This window comes from Mustela erminea, chromosome 5, assembly GCF_009829155.1.
Source record: "Mustela erminea isolate mMusErm1 chromosome 5, mMusErm1.Pri, whole genome shotgun sequence".
In the NCBI taxonomy this organism is placed as follows: Eukaryota; Metazoa; Chordata; class Mammalia; order Carnivora; family Mustelidae; genus Mustela; species Mustela erminea.
Window position 1 is genome coordinate 27,736,318 of NC_045618.1, and position 21,752 is coordinate 27,758,069.

The following is a 21,752-nucleotide window of genomic DNA, read 5'->3' on the forward strand; positions in this document are numbered from 1 at the left end:
CCTAACAGTAACCACAAATCAAAAACTAGTAATATGCAAAGATATGCAAAGATAAAAAGAAAGGAATCCAAGTATATACTAAAAGAAAACCAGCAAACCATGGAAGAGAGAAAGAAAAGGATCAGAGAAACTATACGAAAACAACCACAAAACAAGTAACAAAAAATGGCAATAAATAAGCATTTATCAATAATTACTTTGAATCTAAGTGGACTAAATGCCCCAAACAAAAAATATAGGGTGACAGAGAAGATGAAAAAACAAGACCCAACTGTATGCTGCCTACAACAGACTCATTTCAAATTTAAAAGACACCTGCAGATTCAAACTGAGAGGGTGGAGAAATATTTATCACACAAATGGATGTCAAAAGAAAGCTGCAATGCTTCTATTGGACAAAACAGACTTTAAAACAGCCTGTACCAAGAGACAAAGAAGGACTCTATTAAATAATAAAGGGTACAATTCAACAAGAATATATAACAATTGTAGATATTTATGCCCCTAACATGGGAGCACCCAAATATATAAAAGAGTTAATAACAAACATAAAAAGGAACTAATCAACAGTAATAACAGTAATTATAGGGGACTTTAACACCCCACTTATATTGATGGACAAATCACCCAAACAGAAAATCAACAAGGAAACAGTGGCTTTGAATAACACACTGGACCAGATGAATTTAACAAATATATACAGGATAGCAGAATACACATGCTTGTTAGAGGCACAAAGAACATGCTCCAGAATAGGTCACATATTAGTCCACAAAACAACCCTCAACAAATTCAAGATCAAAGTCATACCACTCATCTTTTCTGATCACGATGCTATGAAACTAGAAACCAACCACAGGAAAAATGTGGAAAGAACACAAATACATGGAGGTTAAATAACATGCTACTGAAAAATGAATGGGTTAACCAAGAAATCAAAGAAGAAATCAAAAAGTATATGGAAACAAACAAAAACGAAAACACAATGGTCCACAACTTTTGGGATACAGGAAAAATGGTTCTAAGAGGGAAGTTTATACCAATAAAGGCCTACCTCAAGAAGAAAGAAAAGTCTCAAATAACCTAACTTTACACTTAAAAGAGCTAGAAAAAGGACAACAAACAAAACCTAAAACCAGCAGAAAGAAGGAAATAATAAAGATTAGAGCAGAAATAAATGATACAGAAACTAAAAAAACAAACAAAAAAAAATAGAACAGATCAATGAAACCAAGAGCTAGTTGTATGAAAAGATCAACAAAATTGATAAACCTCTAGCCAGACTTACCAAAAAAAAAGAGAGAGAAAGAACCCCAATAAATAAAATCACAAATGAAAGAAGAGAAATAACAACAAACACCACAGAAATACAGTTGTAAGAGAATATTATGAAAGACAATATGCCAAAAAATTAGACAATCTAAAAGAAAATAAATTCCTACAAACATATAAACTACCAAACCCGAAGCAGGAAGTAACAGAAAATTTGAAAAGACTGATAAGCAGCAAGGAGATTGCAAGAGTAATCAAAAAACTCCCAACAAATTAAAGTCCAGGACCAGATAGTTTTACAGGTAAATGCTACCAAACATTTAAGAAACAGTTAATACCTATTCTTCAAAACTATTCCAGATATTAAAAGAGTAAGGAAAACTTCCAAGCTATTAGGCCACTATCACCCTAATACCAAAACCAGATAAAGACACCACACAAGAGAACTAGAAGCCAGTATCTCTGATAAACACAGACACAAAATCCTCAAAAAAAAAAAAAAGTACTACCAAACTGAATCCAATAATACATTAAAAAAGTCATTCACCACAACCAAGTGGGATTTATTCCTGGGATGCAAGGGTGATTCAACATTCACAAATCAATCAACATGATATAATACATCAATAAGAGAAAGGATTAAAAATCCATGTAATCATTTCAACAGATGGAGAAAAAGCATTTGACGAAGTACAATATCCACCCATGATAAAAGCCCTCACCAAAGTGGGTTTAGAGGGAACATATCTTTTTTTTTTTTTTTTTAAAGATTTTATTTTATTTTTTTGTCATAGAGAGAGAAGCGAGAGCAAGCACAGGCAGACAAAGTGGCAGGCAGAGGCAGAGGGAGAAGCAGGCTCCCTGCCAAGCAAGAAGCCCGATGTGGGACTCGATCCCAGGACGCTGGGATCATGACCTGAGCCAAAGGCAGCCGCTTAACCAACTGAGCCACCCAGGCGTCCCTAGAGGGAACATATCTTGACATAATAAAAGCCATATACGAAAAACCCACAGTGAACATCATACTCAATGGGGAAAAAACTAAGAGCTTTTCCCCTAAGGTCAGCAATAAGATGAGGATGTCTACTTTCCATAAAGTTGGGTTTTTTAAAGACTTTATTTATTTATTTATTTATTGGGGGGATGGGCGAGGGGAGGAGCAGAAGGGGAGGAAGTAGAAGGAGACACTCTCAAGCAGAGCCCAACATGGTGATCGATCCCATGACACTGAGATCATGACATGAGCTGAAAGCAAGAGTTGGATACTTAACCTACTGAGCCACTCAGGTGTCCCTACTACACCACTTGTATTCAACTTGCACTGGAAGTCCTAGTCATAGCAATCAGACAACAAAAAGATATAAGAGGTATTCGAATTGGTAAGGAAGAAATAAAACTTTCTGATTTGCAGATGACATGATACTCTATACAGGAAATCCTAAAGACTCCACTAAAAAACTACTAGAACTAATATATAAATTAGTAGAATTACAAGATACAAAATTAATATGCAGAAATCTATTGCATTTTTATACACTAATAATGAAGTAGCAAAAAGAGAACTCGAAGAATCAATCCCAATTACAACTGCACAAAAAATAATAAGATACCTATGAATAAACCTAATCAAAAAGGTGACAGACCTATATACTGAAAACGATAAAACACTGATTAAAGAAACTGAAGACGTAAAGAGGGGCGCCTGGGTGGCTCAGGGGTTAAAGCCTCTGCCTTCGGCTCAGGTCATGATCCCAGGGTCCTGGGATCAAGCCTCACATCGGGCTCTCTGCTCAGCAGGGAGCCTGCCTCCTCCTCCTCTCTCTTTCTGCCTGCCTCTCTGCCTACTTGTGGTCTGTCTGTCAAATAAATAAAAATCTTTAAAGAAACTGAAGACATAAAGAAATGTACAGATATTCCATGCTCATGGATTGGCAGAACAAATACTATTAAAATGTCTTTATTACCCAGAGCAATCTCTACCCAAATACCAACAGCATTTTTCGCAGAACTAGAATAAACAATCCTAAAATTTATATAGAGCACAAAAGACCTCGAACAGCCAAAGCAACCCTGACAAAGAAAACCAAAGCTGGAGGCATCACAATTCCGGACTTCAAGTTATATTACCAAGCTGTAGTGATCAAAATAGTATGAAACTAGCAAAGAAACAGACATACAGCTCAGTGGAACAGGACAGAAAACCATAAATGGGCCCATAACTCTACCATTAATTTATCTTCAACTAAGCAAGAAAGAACATCCAATGGAAAAAAAAAACTATATTTTCAAGAAATGGTGTTGGGAAAACTGGACCGCTACATGCAAAGAATGAAACTGGACCTTTTTCTTAAACCATACATAAAAATAAATTCAAAATGGATGAAAGACCTAAATGTGAAGGGCTCCTAGGGGACTCAGTCAGCTAAATGTCTGCCTTAGACTCAGGTCACAATCTCGAGGTCCTGGGATCACGTCCTGTGTCGGACTACTGCTCACTGGGGAGTCTGCTTCTCCCTCTCCCTCTGCTCTCTCTCTCAAATAGATACATAAATAAATCTTTAAAAAAAAACATAAATGTGAGACCTAAAACCATAAAAATCCTAAAAGACAGCATAGGCAGTAATGTCTCTGACATCAGAAAAGCAAAACTTTTCTAGATGTCTCCTGAGGGAAGTGAAATAAAACCAAAAATAAACTACTGTGACTTCATCCAAATAAAAAGCTCTGCACAATGAAGGAAACAATCAATAAAACTAAAAAGCAATCTACAGAATGGAGTAAGATATTTGCAAATGACAAGTCTGATAAAGGGTTAGTACCCAAAATATAAAGAACTTATAAAATTCAACAGTCAAAAAACAAATAATCTAATTAAAAAATGGGAAGAAGACTTGAACAGACTTTTCTCCAAAGAAGACATACAGATGGTCAACAGACACATGAAAGGATACTTATCACCAGGGAAACACAAATCAAAACTACAATAAGGTATCACCTCACACCTGTCAAAATGGCTAAAATCAAAACCATAAGAAACAGTTAAGTATTGGTGAAGATATGGACAAAAAGGAACCTTCTTACACAGTTAGTGGGAATATAAACTGGTACAGCCACTCTGGAAACAGAATGGAGGTTCCTCAAAAGTTAAAAACTGGGGCATCTGGGTGGCTCAGTCAGTTAAGCGTCTGATCCCAGGGTCCTGGGATCAAGCTCCACAACAAGCTCAGTGGGGCGGGAGGGCTGCTTCTCCCTCTGCCCCTGCTTGTGCTCTCTCTTGCTCTTTCTCTCACAAATAAATAAATAAAAATCTTAAAAAAAAAAAAAGTTAAAAATATAGCTACGCTATGATCCAGTAATTGCACTACTGGGTATTTACTCCCAAAATACAAAAACACTAATTCAAAGGGACACATGCACCCTGATATGTATTGCAGCATTATTTACAATAGCCAGGATATGGAAGAAGCAGCCCAAGTATCTATCCATAGATGAATGGACAAGAATGTAATATGTATACACACACACACACACACACACACAATGACAACTACTCAGCCATAAAAAAGAATAAAATCTTTTTTCATTTGCAATGATATGGATGGAGCTACAGAGTATAATGCTAAGTATAACAAGTCAGTCAGAGAAAGACAAATACCATATGACTGTACTCCTACATGGCATTTAAGAAGTAAAACAAATGAGTAAAGGGAAAAAAAGAAAGAGAGAGAGAGAAACAAGAAAGAGACTCTTAACTATAGAAAACAAATGGATGGTTACCAGAGCGGGGTGGGTGGGAGAGTAGGTGAAACAGGTGATAGGGATTAAGGAGGGCACTTGTGAAGAGAACCAGGTGATGTATGGAAGTGATGAATCACTATATTGTACACCTAAAACTAATATAATACTGTATATTAACTATACTGGAATTTTTTTTTTTAAAGCAGGAATTATGGGATTTGCTGGTGGAGTAGGTATGAAGTAAGAGAGAAACAGAGAAGATGAAGAGGGCCACCAAATTTTTGTTGTAGGCAAATGATCAGTAGCAATATCTTTTGTTTTTTCAATTTCTATCATGAGTCATAGCTTAAAGAAAGCTTTTCTAAAAGTTATAAAAATGTACACAAATATGAGCAAGATAAAAGCATCAAGGTCAAATCCAATACAAAGTTATTCTTAGAAAAGAGAAAATAAGAAACAGAATAATGTCCTTTCAATGAACACAGACCAGAAAGATATGCCTATGAAAAATATCAAAACTATAATCTATTACTTCTAAAAAAGTTCTTAAAAATTAACAAAATTATCAAAATATGAAAGAAATAATGCAACTTAAAATTAGGACAACCAAAATATTAAATAATAAAATTCATTTAAAAAATTACTAAAAAAATTACAAAATTCAGACTAAACTAGAAAGAATATAGGAGTAAATGAACACAATGGATGGTGCCTTAAGACAAACAGAAGGCGGAAAGGAGGAAAAAGAAAGAGATAGAAAGTATTTGAGAGAAGTAGTCAGCACTGACTCTAAAAGTTATCCAACCCAAGATGACCCCATTACATGAAAGAGAGCTGAAGGATGCAAACAGTACAAACTGTAATAGAGAGAAAAGATCTGAAACTACATTTTAAAGGACCACACCCCTTACTGATGACTATCACCTACAGTACCCAATACGAAAACATATTCTAGTAAAATTACTAAAACAAAGCACAGCACATAAGGGGGAAAAAACAGATTATCACCATCACGCTTTCACAGAGGAAGAATATGTGATCCAAAGATTTACCACCAAGAAAAGCTAACTTTCAGGTTTGGGCCCAAACTGTCATGAACAAGCTGATCCCAAGGCTGCCATCCTCTGAGTCCTGCTGAATAACTGACTAGAGAGTGAGCTTCAGACAATCATAATGAAAAAAGAGGCAGACAAAGGACTAGAAGTGAGCATTAAACAGAGTAAAACTGAGACTGAAAGAAGTATAGTGTGTAATAGCTATTATGCTTTAGTAGACATAGTATATTTTAATACAGTTGGGAGAAAGAAGAGAGCTAAGACAAAAAGTTTTTTAGCCACTTTTAGGAATTATATTCATGTTTGTTTGTATTAGAATTGAATCGTGAGTCCATTTCTTATGCAACATGAGAGAAAGCAAATGAATAATTGTGAGATATTCTAATTCTGTCATCCCTGTCTAACCAGGATTTTCAGTATAGAAGAAAACAGATGTAACAGAAGAGGCTAAATAGAAACCTTGCAGTTCTGAATTTGAATCTAATGTATCAGTATGGACTCAAAAGAAAGTCAGTGGACTGCCCAAGCATTCATCCTATCTCTGTTTACTGAAAAGGTCTAGAAACAATGATAGCCCAGTAATCTGAAATGCCATCTCCATTAAAAGACACCAAGGAAAATTTCAGGTGGAGGACAGGAACTACCTGACAAGCCTAAAGCATCTTGTCATATCATACTGCATGGAGGTTATCAATGGTCCATCAAAGTCATTTCTACAGACAAACTGAAGAGGTTTCTATGTCTAGAGATGAGATAATTTGAGCTTCAATAGGATCATAATCACAATTATCAAAGCCCGTCATATGTGTTTAAATCCATGAATTCACAATGATATAAAAGAAAAAAAAAACTCTAACTGACCACCTTCAAAGAATGACGGGGAATCAATTCATTCTCTTAAAAATAGAAGTGGGAGGGAAAAAGAAAAAACAACTCAAGCTTTTAATCCCTTCTTGCTTATGCAAACAGCACCCCACCCCTGGGTAACCAACTAAAGGATGAGGGAAAATATCTCTTTATAAAGTATTCCAGCTAATAAGAAAGAAAGAAATGAAATAACTACCAATGGTCTTGCCAAAGGGACTAAACCAATTGCAGCTCAAATCAAGGCAAATTTGCAGAAAGACAAGGTTGAGGAACAGGCTGAAGTACAGCAAGGGTATGCAAATCCAGGCTGTAGGGAAGCCCAAAGGGTCAAAAGCCCAGGTTCCTCAACAAATACCTTGTTGAAAAATGGAAAAAGAAAATAAAGGAAGAAACTAAAGTTACAATAAGAAACTTAAAAGACAGAAACTAATTAAAAAGAGACTTAAGAAGAGGAAGCACTCTTAGGTAATAAAAACTGTCCAGGGGCGCCTGGGTACCTCAGTGGGTTAAAGCTTCTGCCTTCGGCTCAGGTCATGATCCCAGGGTCCTGGGATGGAGCCCGGTATCAGGCTCTCTGCTTAGCGGGGAGCCTGCTTCCTCCTCTCTCTCTCTCTCTCTGACTGCCTCTCTGCCTACTTGTGATCTCTGTCTATCAAATAAATAAATAAAATCTTAAAAAAAAAAAAAAACAAGAACAAAAAAACAACTGTCCAGAAATACAAGTCAGCCTTATTTCCAAATGAGGACAGCAATCAGTTTAGTGGGAACACAATAAGGGCTTCTAGAAATGGGCAAAGGACTTCCAAATCTGAGTTTTGGTGACTAAGACATCCACCTAATAATTAAGCTGAACATTCACTTTGCATGATTATCTGTGTCATATTTTGAAAAAAAAAAAAAGTTTTTATGGGAAAAGTGGGAGAAATCATTCTAAACCAATTCTGCAGCTTCTTTTCTATAAAATGATGATGGTTACTTCTACTGATGCAATTATAATGCTCTAAGGGCAATCCCCCACCCCCACCCCCACCCCCGGCCAGCACTGAATACCTGGTATCTTCACTGTGCCACTGGAAGAAGTGTCGTCCGTGTAGGGATGGCTACTCTCTACCACCACAGGCTGAGAGGACAAGCGGCCGCTCTGCGAGTCTGTGGCTACGTCCTCCAGTTCGGTGACACAGAGCTCCAGCAACATATCTGCCACCTGGTGGAGGAAACAAGGGCACAGATCAAGTCATCAGGATGCTACCCCTGCTAACCCTGCTCCAGGTCTTTCCACAGGGACAGGGTGGCAGAGGGGAGCACTTGGGAATTTGAGAAAGCTAGTTCAAACCAGGGTTTGGTTCCCTCACCTATAGCATCAAAATAGCACAGAGCTCACAGAGGTGCCTATATATGTATACATGCAGCTGGGAGGTGCCGGACATATGTAAGAAACTCAATAGATGCCAACTGAAGAAACTGTGATCACAACAGTTTCTTTCTATACCAAGACAAGATTACTTCCTTGGGAGGAAAAATCTTTGTCAGGAATAAAATATCAAGGGAAGGAGCAGAAAGGTGATAAAAATGACCAAAATCCAGGAAGACACCAGGGGTCAAGCAGGAATGGGCAGGAATAAAGAAGAATGATCAAGCCATCCAGGCCAAACAGCAGCAAAGTATCTGGAATGAGGGACTACAAACAGAAACATAAGCAAGAATTTCTCTTGACCCAGGACATTAAGAGGCAGCCCCCCGTACCATATTCCCTCAACAATCCATGATGTCCTTATTTCATTTTAAAATTTTAGTGATTAACATCACTGAAGTGGACAACACTGGTGATTATAAATTCCTTGATTTCCATTTTTAAAAACAAATAAGAACAAATAAGAAGGGGTGCCTGGGTGGCTCAGTCAGTTAACCATCTGCTTTTGACTCAGGTCATGATCTCGGGGTCCTGGGATCGAGCCCCATTTTGGGCTTCCTGCTCAGCAGGGAGCCTACTACTCTTCCTTCCCACTTGTGCCCTCTCTCACTCTCTCTCTTTAAAAAAAATAAAACCTTTTAAAAAAATAAAAACATGTTATTATAACCAATAATGACCAGCAAATTTTCTAAATTCAGAAAAAAAAAAACAACTATTCTCTAGTCCATACTTTTCAGGAATAATCCTTTCCTCTATTTTTTCTCATATCTAGATAACAAACAGATTAGCTTGGCAAACAGTTTTTTATTGATGGCAAACTAAAATCACTGCCATGTAGGTATAAGGACTATAAATTCATACATCTCTCTTTCAAGAGTTCCAAACATTAGGTCAGGAGAGGACACAGGACTAGCATCTTGTCACTAGTCAGGACAGTTTGAAGACAATCCTATCTTTGCTTCTGCCTCTCCTTGAACCTGCTATGGATTTGTGTCACTGAAACACAGATGTTGGTGTCATCAAACACTTATTGCACAGCCCACAAGGGGTCTTCTGGGCTACATAATCTTCCTCTGACAAAACCATCATTCCTTCAGGAGGGATTAACAAAGCTTCTCAGGAGACAATGACATAGGGGTCATAGGTGTGGCTCTGCCCTCAAAGTACCAGGGTCCAACACGATTTCTCCCACCCACCTGCAACCTGAGTGTCCATGAGACAGAAAAAACCCTCTCAGAGCCTCAGTTTCCTCATCTTTAAACAACACCTAATCTCGTAGCAAGAATGTACCAGAACTGGACCTGGCAGGTATGTGTGTAACAAATGCTGGGCATTATGACTTTAAATCCATGTCCTCATTCATATCCTTTCCTCTCACAAATACAGTAAACTTATAAAAAAATTAAACTTTTGCTTGCGGCAATTCATTTTGATTTAAACTCTCAGAATTAGCAAAGTAACTTGCCTCAAAAAACTAGAAAGTAGGAAACCTACTTCCTCTTCTTCCTGAATGCAATTAAGAAATAACAAACCCCAAACCATTTACCATCTACCAAACCATTTACTGTTTTCAAGACCACTCAACCATACGTAAGTACCTTCTTGTTTGGGTGGTAGTGATATGGGGCCCAGAGAAACACAGATTACGTATCTGTGGAGAGCACATGGCATCAGACTCCGTGATGTGGCCAGCTCTAAAAGGCAGAGCAAGGCCACTGATAAATAATAGTCCTTAAGGAAGCCAGAAAACTTTAGGACTCATCAATCCAATTTCTAAGATACACTGATAAGATACTGACTTTAATATCCTACACTAGCCACATGTGCCTACACAAATTTAAATTAATTAAAGTTAAGTAAAATGATAACTTCAGTTCCTCAGGTATACTAGTGATATTTGAAATAGTCAACAGCTACACGTGACTAGAGGCTATCACACTGAATGGCTTAGCTATAGAACATTGCCACCATAGCAGAAAATCCTATTGGATCCAGTGTTAACATTGTAGTATTGGACCATAAAGAGTGAGGTTGATGGAATAAAAGAGTCCATAAACAGACTGAAATATATACAGGAATTTTTTCAAATCATTGAGAAAAGGATGGATTATTCGATAAATGGTGTTGGACAACCATTTATTCGATAAATGGTGCTTGCCATCTAGGAAAAAATAAAGCTGGATCCCTACCTTATTTCTTACATTAGGATAAACCCCAGACAAGGCGCCGGGGTGACTCGGTTAAGTTTTTGACTCTTAGTTTCGGCTCAGGTCATGATCTCATGGGTTATGAGATGGAGCCTCATGTTGGGCTCTGTGCTTAGCAAGGAGTCTGCTTCAAGACTCTCCCTCTGACCCTCTCCCCTACTCGCTCACACTCTCCCTCCTTCTCTCTCTCCAAAGTAAATAAATAAATCTTCAAAAAAAAAAAAGATAAATCCCAGATGGCTCAAAAATATAAATATAATAAACAAAATCATAAAAATAATGAGAAGAAATCTGAGAAAATTTATTTAAATAATGTCACAGAGGTAAACATTTGTTTTAGCATAATACAAACTCCAGATTTCACTAATGAAAAATACTGGCAGATCTGACTTCATAGAAATTAGAAATTTCTAAATGGCGAAAAGTACCAAACTAATGTCCAAAGGCACATTGGGAGGACAACTGAAGCACATAAGACAGAGAAAGACTCTAAACTGCTATCTACTAGAATAAAATCAAGCACAAGATACAGTATGATGACAACAGTAGCATATTCCCTAGACAGGAGGCCCACAGTACCCATCATGTGGCTCACCTGTGGGTAGGCGGTACCCATGCCAGACAGCACAGCTGAAAGCACGTCCCTGCCCTTTTCCCCTGCCCGGCTACACACGGACAGCTTGAGCAAGTCTACCATGACGCGGGTGTCATCCGCAACCAGCAGACTGGTGAACTCATCCAAGGACTGAGGTTCAGGGCCTGATGCTTTATTTTGGCTTTCAACATCCTAAAAAGTCCAACAATTAAAATGAGGAGTAATACATTTAGAAACAGTCACCAATTTATTCATGAACTCAAAGGATATGTAACTATTACTGATGAATAAAGGGCTGTAGAAGGCCTTTAAGATTATGAAATGCCAGATTAAGAAATGACATACCCATAACATTTTCATCACCATGTACTATGCTTTCAAGACCGATTAAATATTTTTTAATAGAAAGTTATTCTTTTTATTTATTTTGTTTTCTTTTTTTAATTATGTTGTTAGCCACCAGAGTACATCATTAGTTTTTGATATCATTTACAAAATACCAACAGTATCTGTGAAAAGTATGACTAAACTACAAATCACAATTTATACTTTAACCAAGTTCATAAGGTAGCTTGGAATGAAGTCACACCATGTAAAATCTACCACCCATCCATAAGACATGCATAGGAATTTCGTAAAACTAAATTTGGAATTTACATATTTTATCTATAGCCTCTCCATAATTATTTCATAGAATCTCATTTAAATTGACTTGTTGGCTGGTATATAGCACATTAACCACCTACTCTTTATCCTTGGGTTCTTTGAAAATGAAAATAGATATTCTCCTTTTTACTTTTCATTTACAGTATGTCAGCTAAAACTCATTGCACCTGTGATCATTTTCTTCTTTCCCCTCTTTGGGAGGAGAAAGAAGCTACTTATTTGTCTGCATAAGAAGCTACTTATTTGTCTGCCTGACCTCATGACGATGTCCCACCCAGGACTGCCCCATCAGAGGGGAAGTACCCCCAGCAGCCCAGCTTCAAGAGGGTTCCGTGACCGTGGCCTTTCTAAGCAACCAAGGTCCGTGTGGTCCTCTGCTCTGCAGGGTGATTCTGTTGCTGACCAATTCCTTTGACCTGGAGGATGGCTTTCTGACCACCAGCAACCTGGAGCAGGTGAAGGGCTACCTGGCATCCACTTTCCTCAGCAAATACAGCGAGGTGCTCCCACAGAAACCATGAAGACATTACTTTTGCAGTGGGAAAGGACACTACAAGATTCCATGTAATGCCAGAAAACTAAGACCTGGAGCAGAGAACTAAAGTGAAGAGCAGCCAACTGGGGCCTGGGGCCAGACCACGTGCAGTGTCAGGCAGAGCCCTCCTCCAAGAAGGTTCTCAAAGCAGACCCAGCCAGGAGAGAAGCCCCCTCACCTTCTGGAGTAACAAACAGACCCAAAGCCCTAATGGTCGTAAAAGCACAAACTGCCTCACAGCCTCCTATCTAACACCCTAAGAGCCTCTTGGGAGCTGGCAGTGGGATCTGACTTATAGAAAGGAATAAGAAGACATCAGAGGGGGGAAATTTTGAGCTTAGAGGGAGTGGGAAACACTGAGACCCAGGACCTTCTAGTTTCCCAGACAGAGTTTGGCTCACCAGAGGAAGAACAAGATGCCAAAAGTGCCTTTCTTCTTTTCTCCTGCTTTCAGGATCTCAGCAAAACTAGTGCCAACTCTTTCTAGAAACAGCAGTGAACTAGGGGAAGCACAGCCCCACTTAGGAAATTTAAGGGGAATGGGACACATCCAATGTGCAAGTTCCATTGACTTAGGTCCTGGATACCACACTTCTCTGAGCTAGAATAGTTTCTCCCTTTAAAGAAACAGACCCTGCTCCTACCTCTGCATGGAGACCCAGGAAACCCATTAAGTGAAGTTGGTCAGAAATTGTAACATCCCAACATCTCTCTCACTGAAAAGCAACAAAAGCATTCAGTGGAATATATTAACCACATATAATACATGTGATTAATACTAGCCTAAAACTAATATGCAAATTACCATGATTTATGAATCATACCAAAACTGAAACAACAGGAATCTAGGGGTATAATAATCTGGATAATGCCTACATCTTATAAATAAATTGGTAGGAAAGAAATTCCTCTCCTACCCAAAAGCAAAAATTTTGAATAATTCAGCATAATTTCTGCATTAAATCCTCACCCTAGGAGACTGCCAAAAAGTTAAATATAGATATCTAATCTATAAATAATATTTTTCATTACCAAAGATGGTTACCAGTAATTTCTATAGGACACATTTTTGTCAGCATTAATAGCATAATAAACCAAGAGTTCCAAGTATAACTGAAAATAATGCATATTAAATAGATGTAGGGACTAAGGAGTGTACTTGTTATGATAACCACCAAGTGGAAGTGTTGAATCACTATATTGTACACCTGAAACTGATATTATACTGTATGTTAACTGGAATTTAAATAACAACTTAAAAAATTAAAAAAAGAATGGATATTTGTCCCCAAAGGCGAATATGCTGGCAAGGGAGAGAGTGTTAGCATGTACAATGGCCTGGCATAGGGAGCACCTAAGTGGCTCGGGAAGGTGTCCATATGTGGGGGTGGCTGGTGTGGCCAGCATGGGAGGTGAGAGAGAGGTCACAAATCAAGCAGGTGAAAGGTCTTCCTTGCAGAAGTTAGACTGGTTCTGAGTGTGAGAAGCTGTGCAGAGAAAGGAGTGTACCCAGGTGGGGGAGGTGTGGCTACTTATGGGGAACTAAATAAACTGCCAATAACAGGGACCAGGTTTCTCACTTTCAGAGAAGAGAGTTATAAACACAGAGGGGGAGAAAAGAAGAATGAGTCCTGTGCTGTTAGAACTGATTGTATTGTTGTTGTGAACCAGTGGCTCTCAAAATATGCCATTTATAAAGAAATAAATAAGTGTACATCTCTGTTGTGTATGTATACATACATATACATTCCCTACCTCTGTCCACTTGGAAACAGCAACACCCAAGAGCAATGAGCACTTGAAGATCTTGCCTTTTAAATACCACTCTCTACTAAAAAGAACCAAGACCTCCTAGAGAAACATCTGATTTCTGGGCTGGAGGGTAAAACATTTTGTTGAGCTTATCTAGAATCTTGTGTTGTGCCAGAAAGCAAGAAAACACTAAAAAAAAATGATGAGAACATCTTAAAGGGGCAGATAAAATTCTATAAAATAGTTAAAGAAGAATTAATATTAATCCTTCAAACTCTTTAAAAAACAAAACAAAAGATAGGGGCGCCCGGGTGGCTCAGTCATTAAGCATCTGCCTTCTGCTCAGGTCATGATCCCAGGATCCTGGGATAGAGCCCTACATCAGGCTCCCTGCTCAGTGGACAGCCTGCTTCTCCCTCTCCCTCTGCTGCTACCCCTACTTGTGCACGCACATGCATTCTCTCTCTCTATCTGTTAAATAAATAAAATCTTAAAAAAAAAAATGAAGGAACACTGCCCAGCTCATTCTATGAGGACAGGATTACTCTAATACCCAAACCAGGCAAACACATCACAAGATAACTACAGATTAGTATCCCTTATGAACACCAGTATAAAAATCCTCAACAAAAAAGCAAATCAATCCAGCAACGTATAAAAAGGATTACACATTTCAAATACAGAAAGAGACAGTGCAAGCATAAATTCCGTGGTGTTGGACTGAAACTGAAAATAGTAGTTTGAACTATTCATGGTTTTTATTATAAAGATAAGATGCTGAAGTAGAAAAAAAATGTGCATATGTATGCATGCTTGCTGAGAAGGTGTAAACCAAGGACATCTGGTAGCAACTAACTTACCAAGTTTCCAGATCTTGTTTCTAAATTCTATGATCCACTAAAAGGAACCAGGGCTCCTTGGAGAAATAGAGGATTCCAGAGCAGGGAGAGGGTAAGTTAAAGTCTGGAACACGTTTTTGCGCCAAAAAGTAAATAAGTGTTCGAACAACTATGGGGACATGTCAGAAGGACAAATGAACCAGCCAGAAAGGGATCCCCATGGCCATGTCTGGTACAATTTGAGTGTCAAATGATAACAGTAATGGATGTCATTATTTGAGTAAAGTACGATCCCATGATTCCATACCAACATAGATGGATGGATAGACAGACAGACAGACAGACGAAGATGAAAAGGGAAAGTTCTCACAGAAGAACAGCAACAATTATGTTCAAAAATGAATGATGAAATTTGCAAAATCACCATGTGACAACTACCACAGTAATAATGGATTCAGCTAGAATCATCAATAGATACTAAAAACCAGTGGGTAAAATAGGAGGAAAAAGGTACTTACAGGTATTTATAGTCTCAAAGTATCTCCCCATGAATACATCCTAACCCACTTTTATTAACTTCTGGTGTTAAAACCTGGCAGACACTCTTGACCAAGCAATAAGAATTAATATCACCAGACTCAGCAAATAAACAATGCACACACATCAATGGGATGCATTGAAAAGAACTCTACATCCTTCCTGTAGTACCCATCCAAAGGAAGAATTAAAAAATGTCCCATACTGAATACTAAAGAGACAACAGTCAACCCTGAATTGCGTTCTAGACCTATAAAGAATACTATTAGGACAATGAGCAAAATCTGATTAGATCTGTGGATTAGAAAGTAATCCTGGATAAGTGTTAATGCCCTGACACACTGAAGCCTTGGGGATGAATGGGGACTGTGCCCTGCAGCTACCCACCAATGGTTCAGAAATACCAACAGCTAGAGAACCTAGGTGAATAGTATATGTAAGTATAATGTGCTATAATTCTATGTACTACTTCTCCAACTTTTGTGTGCATTTAAGATTATTTCAGAGTCCAGCAAATTTAAGATTATTTCAAAATAAAATGTTAAAGAAGAAAGCTCCTTGACCTCTTTGGTTTTTGTCATAGTTTCTGCAATGATGCTGGCAGCTCCTGGGTCGTCCGTCACTGGGATAAATGGTCGAGAAGAAGCTGAGGAAGCAGATGGGGTCACTGCAGAGGGGGTCACAGCATCCTCAGAAGATATCATCTAGTTTAAAAGTATACAGGAAGAGGAAAAACTGAGCGGTGTGGCACACCTCCTACACAACTCCAAAAAGCTTTCCTTCAAACCCCTTAAGCCAGAGGTTAACAAGGTGCTTCTACCATCCTGGGGTACAGGGCAACCCTCCAAAGTCAAACACATTAATATTCCCATGAAAACCTATTAATATTCACAAAAGGCCACATGAAGAAGATTAGAAATGAGTTCGCATCTCTTCAAGTTGGGTTTTCCCCAAAAATAAGTTACAAAAACTCTTGGCCTTCAGAGCTTTAATGTTCCAGAATCATGGATAAAGGACTGTGGACTTGTATTTCACAACTTTTTAAAAAAATTAAGGTATTTCTATTTAAACATGATAAAGATCCTTTTAAAATTGCATATTTTTAAATTCAATCCAAAAATCACAGCAGTAGGAACAAAAGCAGTCTGAATTAATAATACTTTCCTAAACACAAAGTTTGATCTAATGTTGCATTATTGTTTCACTATTTATTTTTACCTCTCCTCTCTTTTCTTGCCATGGATTTGGACTCAGTCTGTCTTCAATATCAATAGCCAGCACACATTCCTCTCCGTTCACAGGACTGGCCATAGCAGATGCATCGGAAGGAGGTGCCGAGGAGGAAAATGAAGGACACTCCACCGGGGCAATCATGCCAGCTGGCATCAGGGCCCCAACCACCGCATCTCTGTCAGGAGAGAAAGCCAGGCCTGTGGTGAACTGCCCTTCACCAATGCAGGAAAGAAGACCCAGGAGTAGGGACGAACACTTACTGAGTGACTCCCTCATTTTTATAGGATACACATAAAGCAGTTCTGGGAAAATACTAAACCAATATTCATCAGCTAAAAGCTACAATGTTTACTTATGATCTTATGACCTTGGTAATCACAGGTGAAAAAATACCAAATATAAAAATCAGACCAGAGGGGCGTCTGGGTGGCTCGGTGGTTTGGGCTGCTGCCTTCGGCTCGGGTCATGATCTCAGGGTCCTGGGATCGAGCCCCGCATCGGGCTCCCTGCTCCGCAGGAAGCCTGCTTCCCTCTCTCTCTCTCTCTCTCTCTGCCTGCCTCTCTGCCTACTTGTGATCTCTGTCTGTCAAATAAATAAATAAAATCTTAAAAAAAAAAAAAAATCAGACCAGAATAAACCCCCAGATTCCCTTGAGAAATCTTCTAGGATTGTTAGAACCTGAGGATAATGTTTTATTTACTAAAAGCTGTGTATCAAGGATGCCTCACATAAGGCAGCTAAGACTAAATGTCCTCTCAGTGACACAGTTGGCCTTCAGTATGAAACTAATGTTCCTGTGTAATTTATTTCTACTCATCAGGCCCATAATCATGGGAGATGAGCAACTAACTCAGACAGAAAATAGCAGCAAAATGTTGAAAAAGATAGCATTATTAAAACTCTGTTTATCAAGTGTTTGAGTGAAGGAAATGACAAGTGGTCTTAAACATCACTGTATAGTTTTATCAGTTATTTCTTCCTCTCATTCCTCAAATAGTGATGCTTAGAACTTACTGGCCATAAAAATAAAAAATGATTTTTAATTTGGATTTCTTTTTTTTTTTTTTTTGAGAGAGAGAGAGAGAGAGCAAGTAGGGGTGGAGGAGGGGTAGTAGGAGAGGAGGAGAGAATCTTAAGCAAGCTCCACACCCACCACCCCAATTTGGATTTCTGATTCATACTTCAACCCCCATTAAAAAAAGCACAGGGCTGCCTGGGTGGCTCAGTTGGTTACGTGTCTGACTCTTGATTTCAGCTCACAGGGAGTCTGCTGGAGATTCTTTCCCTCTGCCCCTCCCTCTGGCCCTCTCTCCCCACAAATGCATATGTGTTCTCTCATGTTCTCTCTAAAATAAATAAACAGATCGTAAAAAAAAAAAAAAATCACCATTCACGAAGGGTATATGATCTAAAACTCACAGTATTTAAAGACAATACTATAACATTCTCTGAGACATATAATCAACCAAAAATACAAAACCCAAAGTTTAAATAACTGCAGGATTTCAAAAGCTAGTCAACAAGCCTACCTGGCATACATGATTTGCAATGCTGTAAGTATATGAGATAAGGCCTGCTGTTTGGCCAGATTTCCATCCAATGACAGGAGAATCTTGGCAAGAGAAGGGCGATTTGGCTTAGAATTATTTGCACCACTGATTTTATTGCTGGCAGCAGAAGAATCAGCATCTGAAGGCACACCTGAAAAAGGAAAATAAAATTTGGGATCAATTTTAAAGATCAGAGTTTGCTCTATTCCTATTTGACCTTTCCAGTTTATTTCTAAAACACACTCCAATCTTCATTTTGCTATTTCACAGATTAAGTATTAGGTTAATGGTCTTCCAGAGTAAAAACAAAAACAATAAACAATAAAAACAAAAACAATAAACCTATTTACTTATACTTCTATAAAAAAAGTTATTTTCATCAAAGCTTCATTGTTTAGCTACAAAAAAAAAAGTGATTAAAATATAGTGACTACCCGTATTTACTTACCACTGAAATGCAAGACAAAAAATAACACAAAACAATGGAGAGAAGACAAAATGTTCACCAACGAACAGTCTTACTAGACACATGATCCAGGTCATCACTGCCCTAAGAGTTCGCAGGCTTTAGCCAAGGGAAGGGAACCAGGTGGAGCTCAGTGGTCTATATGAGTAAAGGAGGAACAGCTCTGAGGAGAGAGGCCAGTGTGGTCAGAGTTCACAAAACAGAAGCAGAGAAGACACAGTTGCCCAGATAAGTGCGCCAGGAAGTTATGCAGGTACCCTCACTCCCACAGCTGAGGATGCAGCAAAAGGTGCCTACATGAGAGGAAGTTCCCAAAGACAAAGAAAGAACTACATGAAAGTACTACAGACCCCACACACAGGCTGGAAGAATGCAGAGGAACCAGCATAGGAGTTGCTCCTGTCAGCCAGACATGAAGACCTCATTTTTCTCAGAATGTCTTGTCTCAGTGGTGGGGAATTATTAGTCTCAGACTAATATCAGGTCTGAAGCCACTAAACAAATCCAAAACCAAGACCCAAAAGGAACAAAATGTTATAGAGTAACTTAACCGTAAGCTAAAGAAGATTTACAGACAAACAAAAATCTCCAGCAGGCATTTTTTTTTTTTGGACACAGAGAGAGAGATCACAAGTAGGCAGAGAGGCAGAAGGGGGTGGGGGGGAAGCAGGCTCCCCGCTGAGCAGAGAGCCTGATGCAGGGCTCAATCCCAGGACCCTGAGACCATGACCTGAGCCAAAGGCAGAGGCCCAACCCACTGAGCCACCTAAGCGCCCCTCCGGCAGGCAATTTTATAAAAATTGACAAGCTTATTCTAATACTCAAAACAGCATTTGAAAAAGAACAAAGTTAAAGAATTACCACAGCCTGAATTTGGGTCTTTTATAAAGTTATAATAATCAAAATATTGTGGTATTGGCAACAAAATACAAAAATAAGTCAACAAAACTGAGCATCCAGAAATAGATCCATAACATGCAAAGACAACTGATTTTTTACAAAGGTGCAAACAGCAACTCAACAGAGAAAGGATAGTTTTCTTAAGTAAATGAAACTGGAACAACTGGATATCCACACACACACACCTCCACCAAAGAATTCAGTACACATCTCACACAATATATAAAATTTAACTTGAGATCAAGCATAGATTTAAATATCTAAAACTCTAGAAGTTACATAAAAAAATACAGGAAATGAACTTCTGATTTTGAGTACACAAGGTCTTTTTAGATGTAACCCCAAAGTATGAGCCATTAAAAAAATGGACTTTATCAAAATTAAAAATTTCTGCTCTTTAAAATTCACTTGTGGAGAGAATGAGAAGATAAGCAACACTGGGAGAAAATATTTACAAGCCACATATCTGACAAAAGACTTGTACCCAGAATATATAAAGAACACTCAACACTCAATAAGAAAACAACCTAGTTTTAAATGTAGGCAAAAGATAGGAATAGACACTACCCAAAAAACAACAAAAAAAAAAACCACCATATTTGGATGGTAAATACACATGATGCTCAACATCATTAGTCATCAGGGAAATGCAAAGTAAAACCACAATGAGATACCACTACATATCTACACAAATCTTAAGTTCAAATCATAAAGACTGACCAAACCAAGGGTAGACAAAAATATGGAGTGAGCTGGAGCTTTGGAACAATGACTTTGCAAAAACAGTCTGTAGGATTCTTGAGAAGATAAACCTATACCTACCATATGATTTAACCATTCCTCTCCTAGATATTTACCCTAGAGAAATCCAAGTATAGGTCCACATAAAGACTTGTACATGAATGTTCATAGCAATTTTATTTGTAAAGCCAAAAACTGGGAACAACCTCGAAGTCCACCCACAGGCAACTAATAACAAACTGAAGTACATCCATAAATGAAATACTACTTGACAAAAAAGAAAAGAATGAATTATTAGTATATGCAACATGAATGAATTTCAAAATAATGATGCTGAATGGAAAAAGTGAGATTTAAAAAGTACCCACTGTATGATTCCATTTATATAAAACTCTTAAAAATACAAACTTATATACAGTGTCAGAAAGCAAGTCAAGGGGTTGTAGGAGAAAGAGAGGCTGAGAAGGGGCACAAAGAATATGTATATTTTCACTTATCTTGACTCAGTGATGCTTTCACAGGTGCACACATGTCAAAGCTCATGGAAATCACACTTTAAATATGTAAGGTTTGTTGAATGTCAATTATATCTGAGTCAAGCTGCTAAAAATACCAAGTAGCCCAGCCCAGCACAGTGCTTATGTATGTCAAGTAGTTATTATACAGCACTGCCAGAGGTGACCTGATCATAATATAAGAATCAGCATCATACTTCCTTTCAAAATTCTCCTTCCAGCATGCAAAAAGCAAAGTACCATGGTTATTTTGTGACCCTAGTAAAGAATGCAGTTAATGCAGTGCTACAACCTCTAATCTGGTGGTCTTATTAAATATTCTAACTATGATGTTCTTGTACCCTACAGAAATATCTTATACTAAATACAAATCTGTGTTACCTAAATAGGAAGCACCTAAAGGGTCTCTTGCAGTCTGAAAGAGAACGGGCTCATGGACAGAGGGTGTTGCCACATCAACGGTAGTCCATGCCACACTGTGTGAAGACCCACAAGCCACTCGTGTGATCTTCTGACCTTCTAAGCCTTGCACAAGTGTAGGCTTTCTATTAACTGTGGTCGTGCCATTGCCCTGTTGGCCATGGTCGTTATCTCCCCAAGCATAAACCTGTTACAGGGAACAAAAACAGAATTTTTCAACATTTGAGAACATTGTCTTTAAATTTACTTCAAAATTCTCTCCAATAACTATAAGTAAGTATTTATTTACTATCAATCCAATAAATTCATCTGTGCTGTTTTATTTTAGGAAACAGGGAGATTCTCCTCTTCAACTAAGTTCAATACTTATTTATTTTCCTTTGTTTTGCAAAGCAAAGTGATCAAAAACAATATGCTTACTTTTCATGTAATTCACTTCTTGGCTTTACAGA

At 38.3% G+C, this 21,752-nt stretch overlaps 1 protein-coding gene across 10 annotated transcripts in view; it reads right to left on the minus strand.

The window, feature by feature from the left end:
* HERC2 (HECT and RLD domain containing E3 ubiquitin protein ligase 2) overlaps positions 1-21,752 on the minus strand; it is a 235,516-nt gene that overhangs the window by 39,229 nt on the left and 174,535 nt on the right. For all 10 annotated transcript variants that reach the window (XR_004285631.1, XM_032342316.1, XM_032342318.1 and 7 more), the window contains 6 exons: positions 21,262-21,487; positions 18,238-18,409; positions 16,693-16,882; positions 16,038-16,178; positions 11,146-11,337; positions 7,983-8,136 (listed from right to left, as the gene is read on the minus strand). Coding sequence is in view for 9 of the 10 variants with exons in the window: in XM_032342316.1 (XP_032198207.1) it covers positions 7,983-8,136; positions 11,146-11,337; positions 16,038-16,178; positions 16,693-16,882; positions 18,238-18,409; positions 21,262-21,487 (1,075 nt within the window). In the remaining variant the exon portion in view is untranslated. The remainder of the gene's footprint in view (positions 1-7,982; positions 8,137-11,145; positions 11,338-16,037; positions 16,179-16,692; positions 16,883-18,237; positions 18,410-21,261; positions 21,488-21,752) is intronic.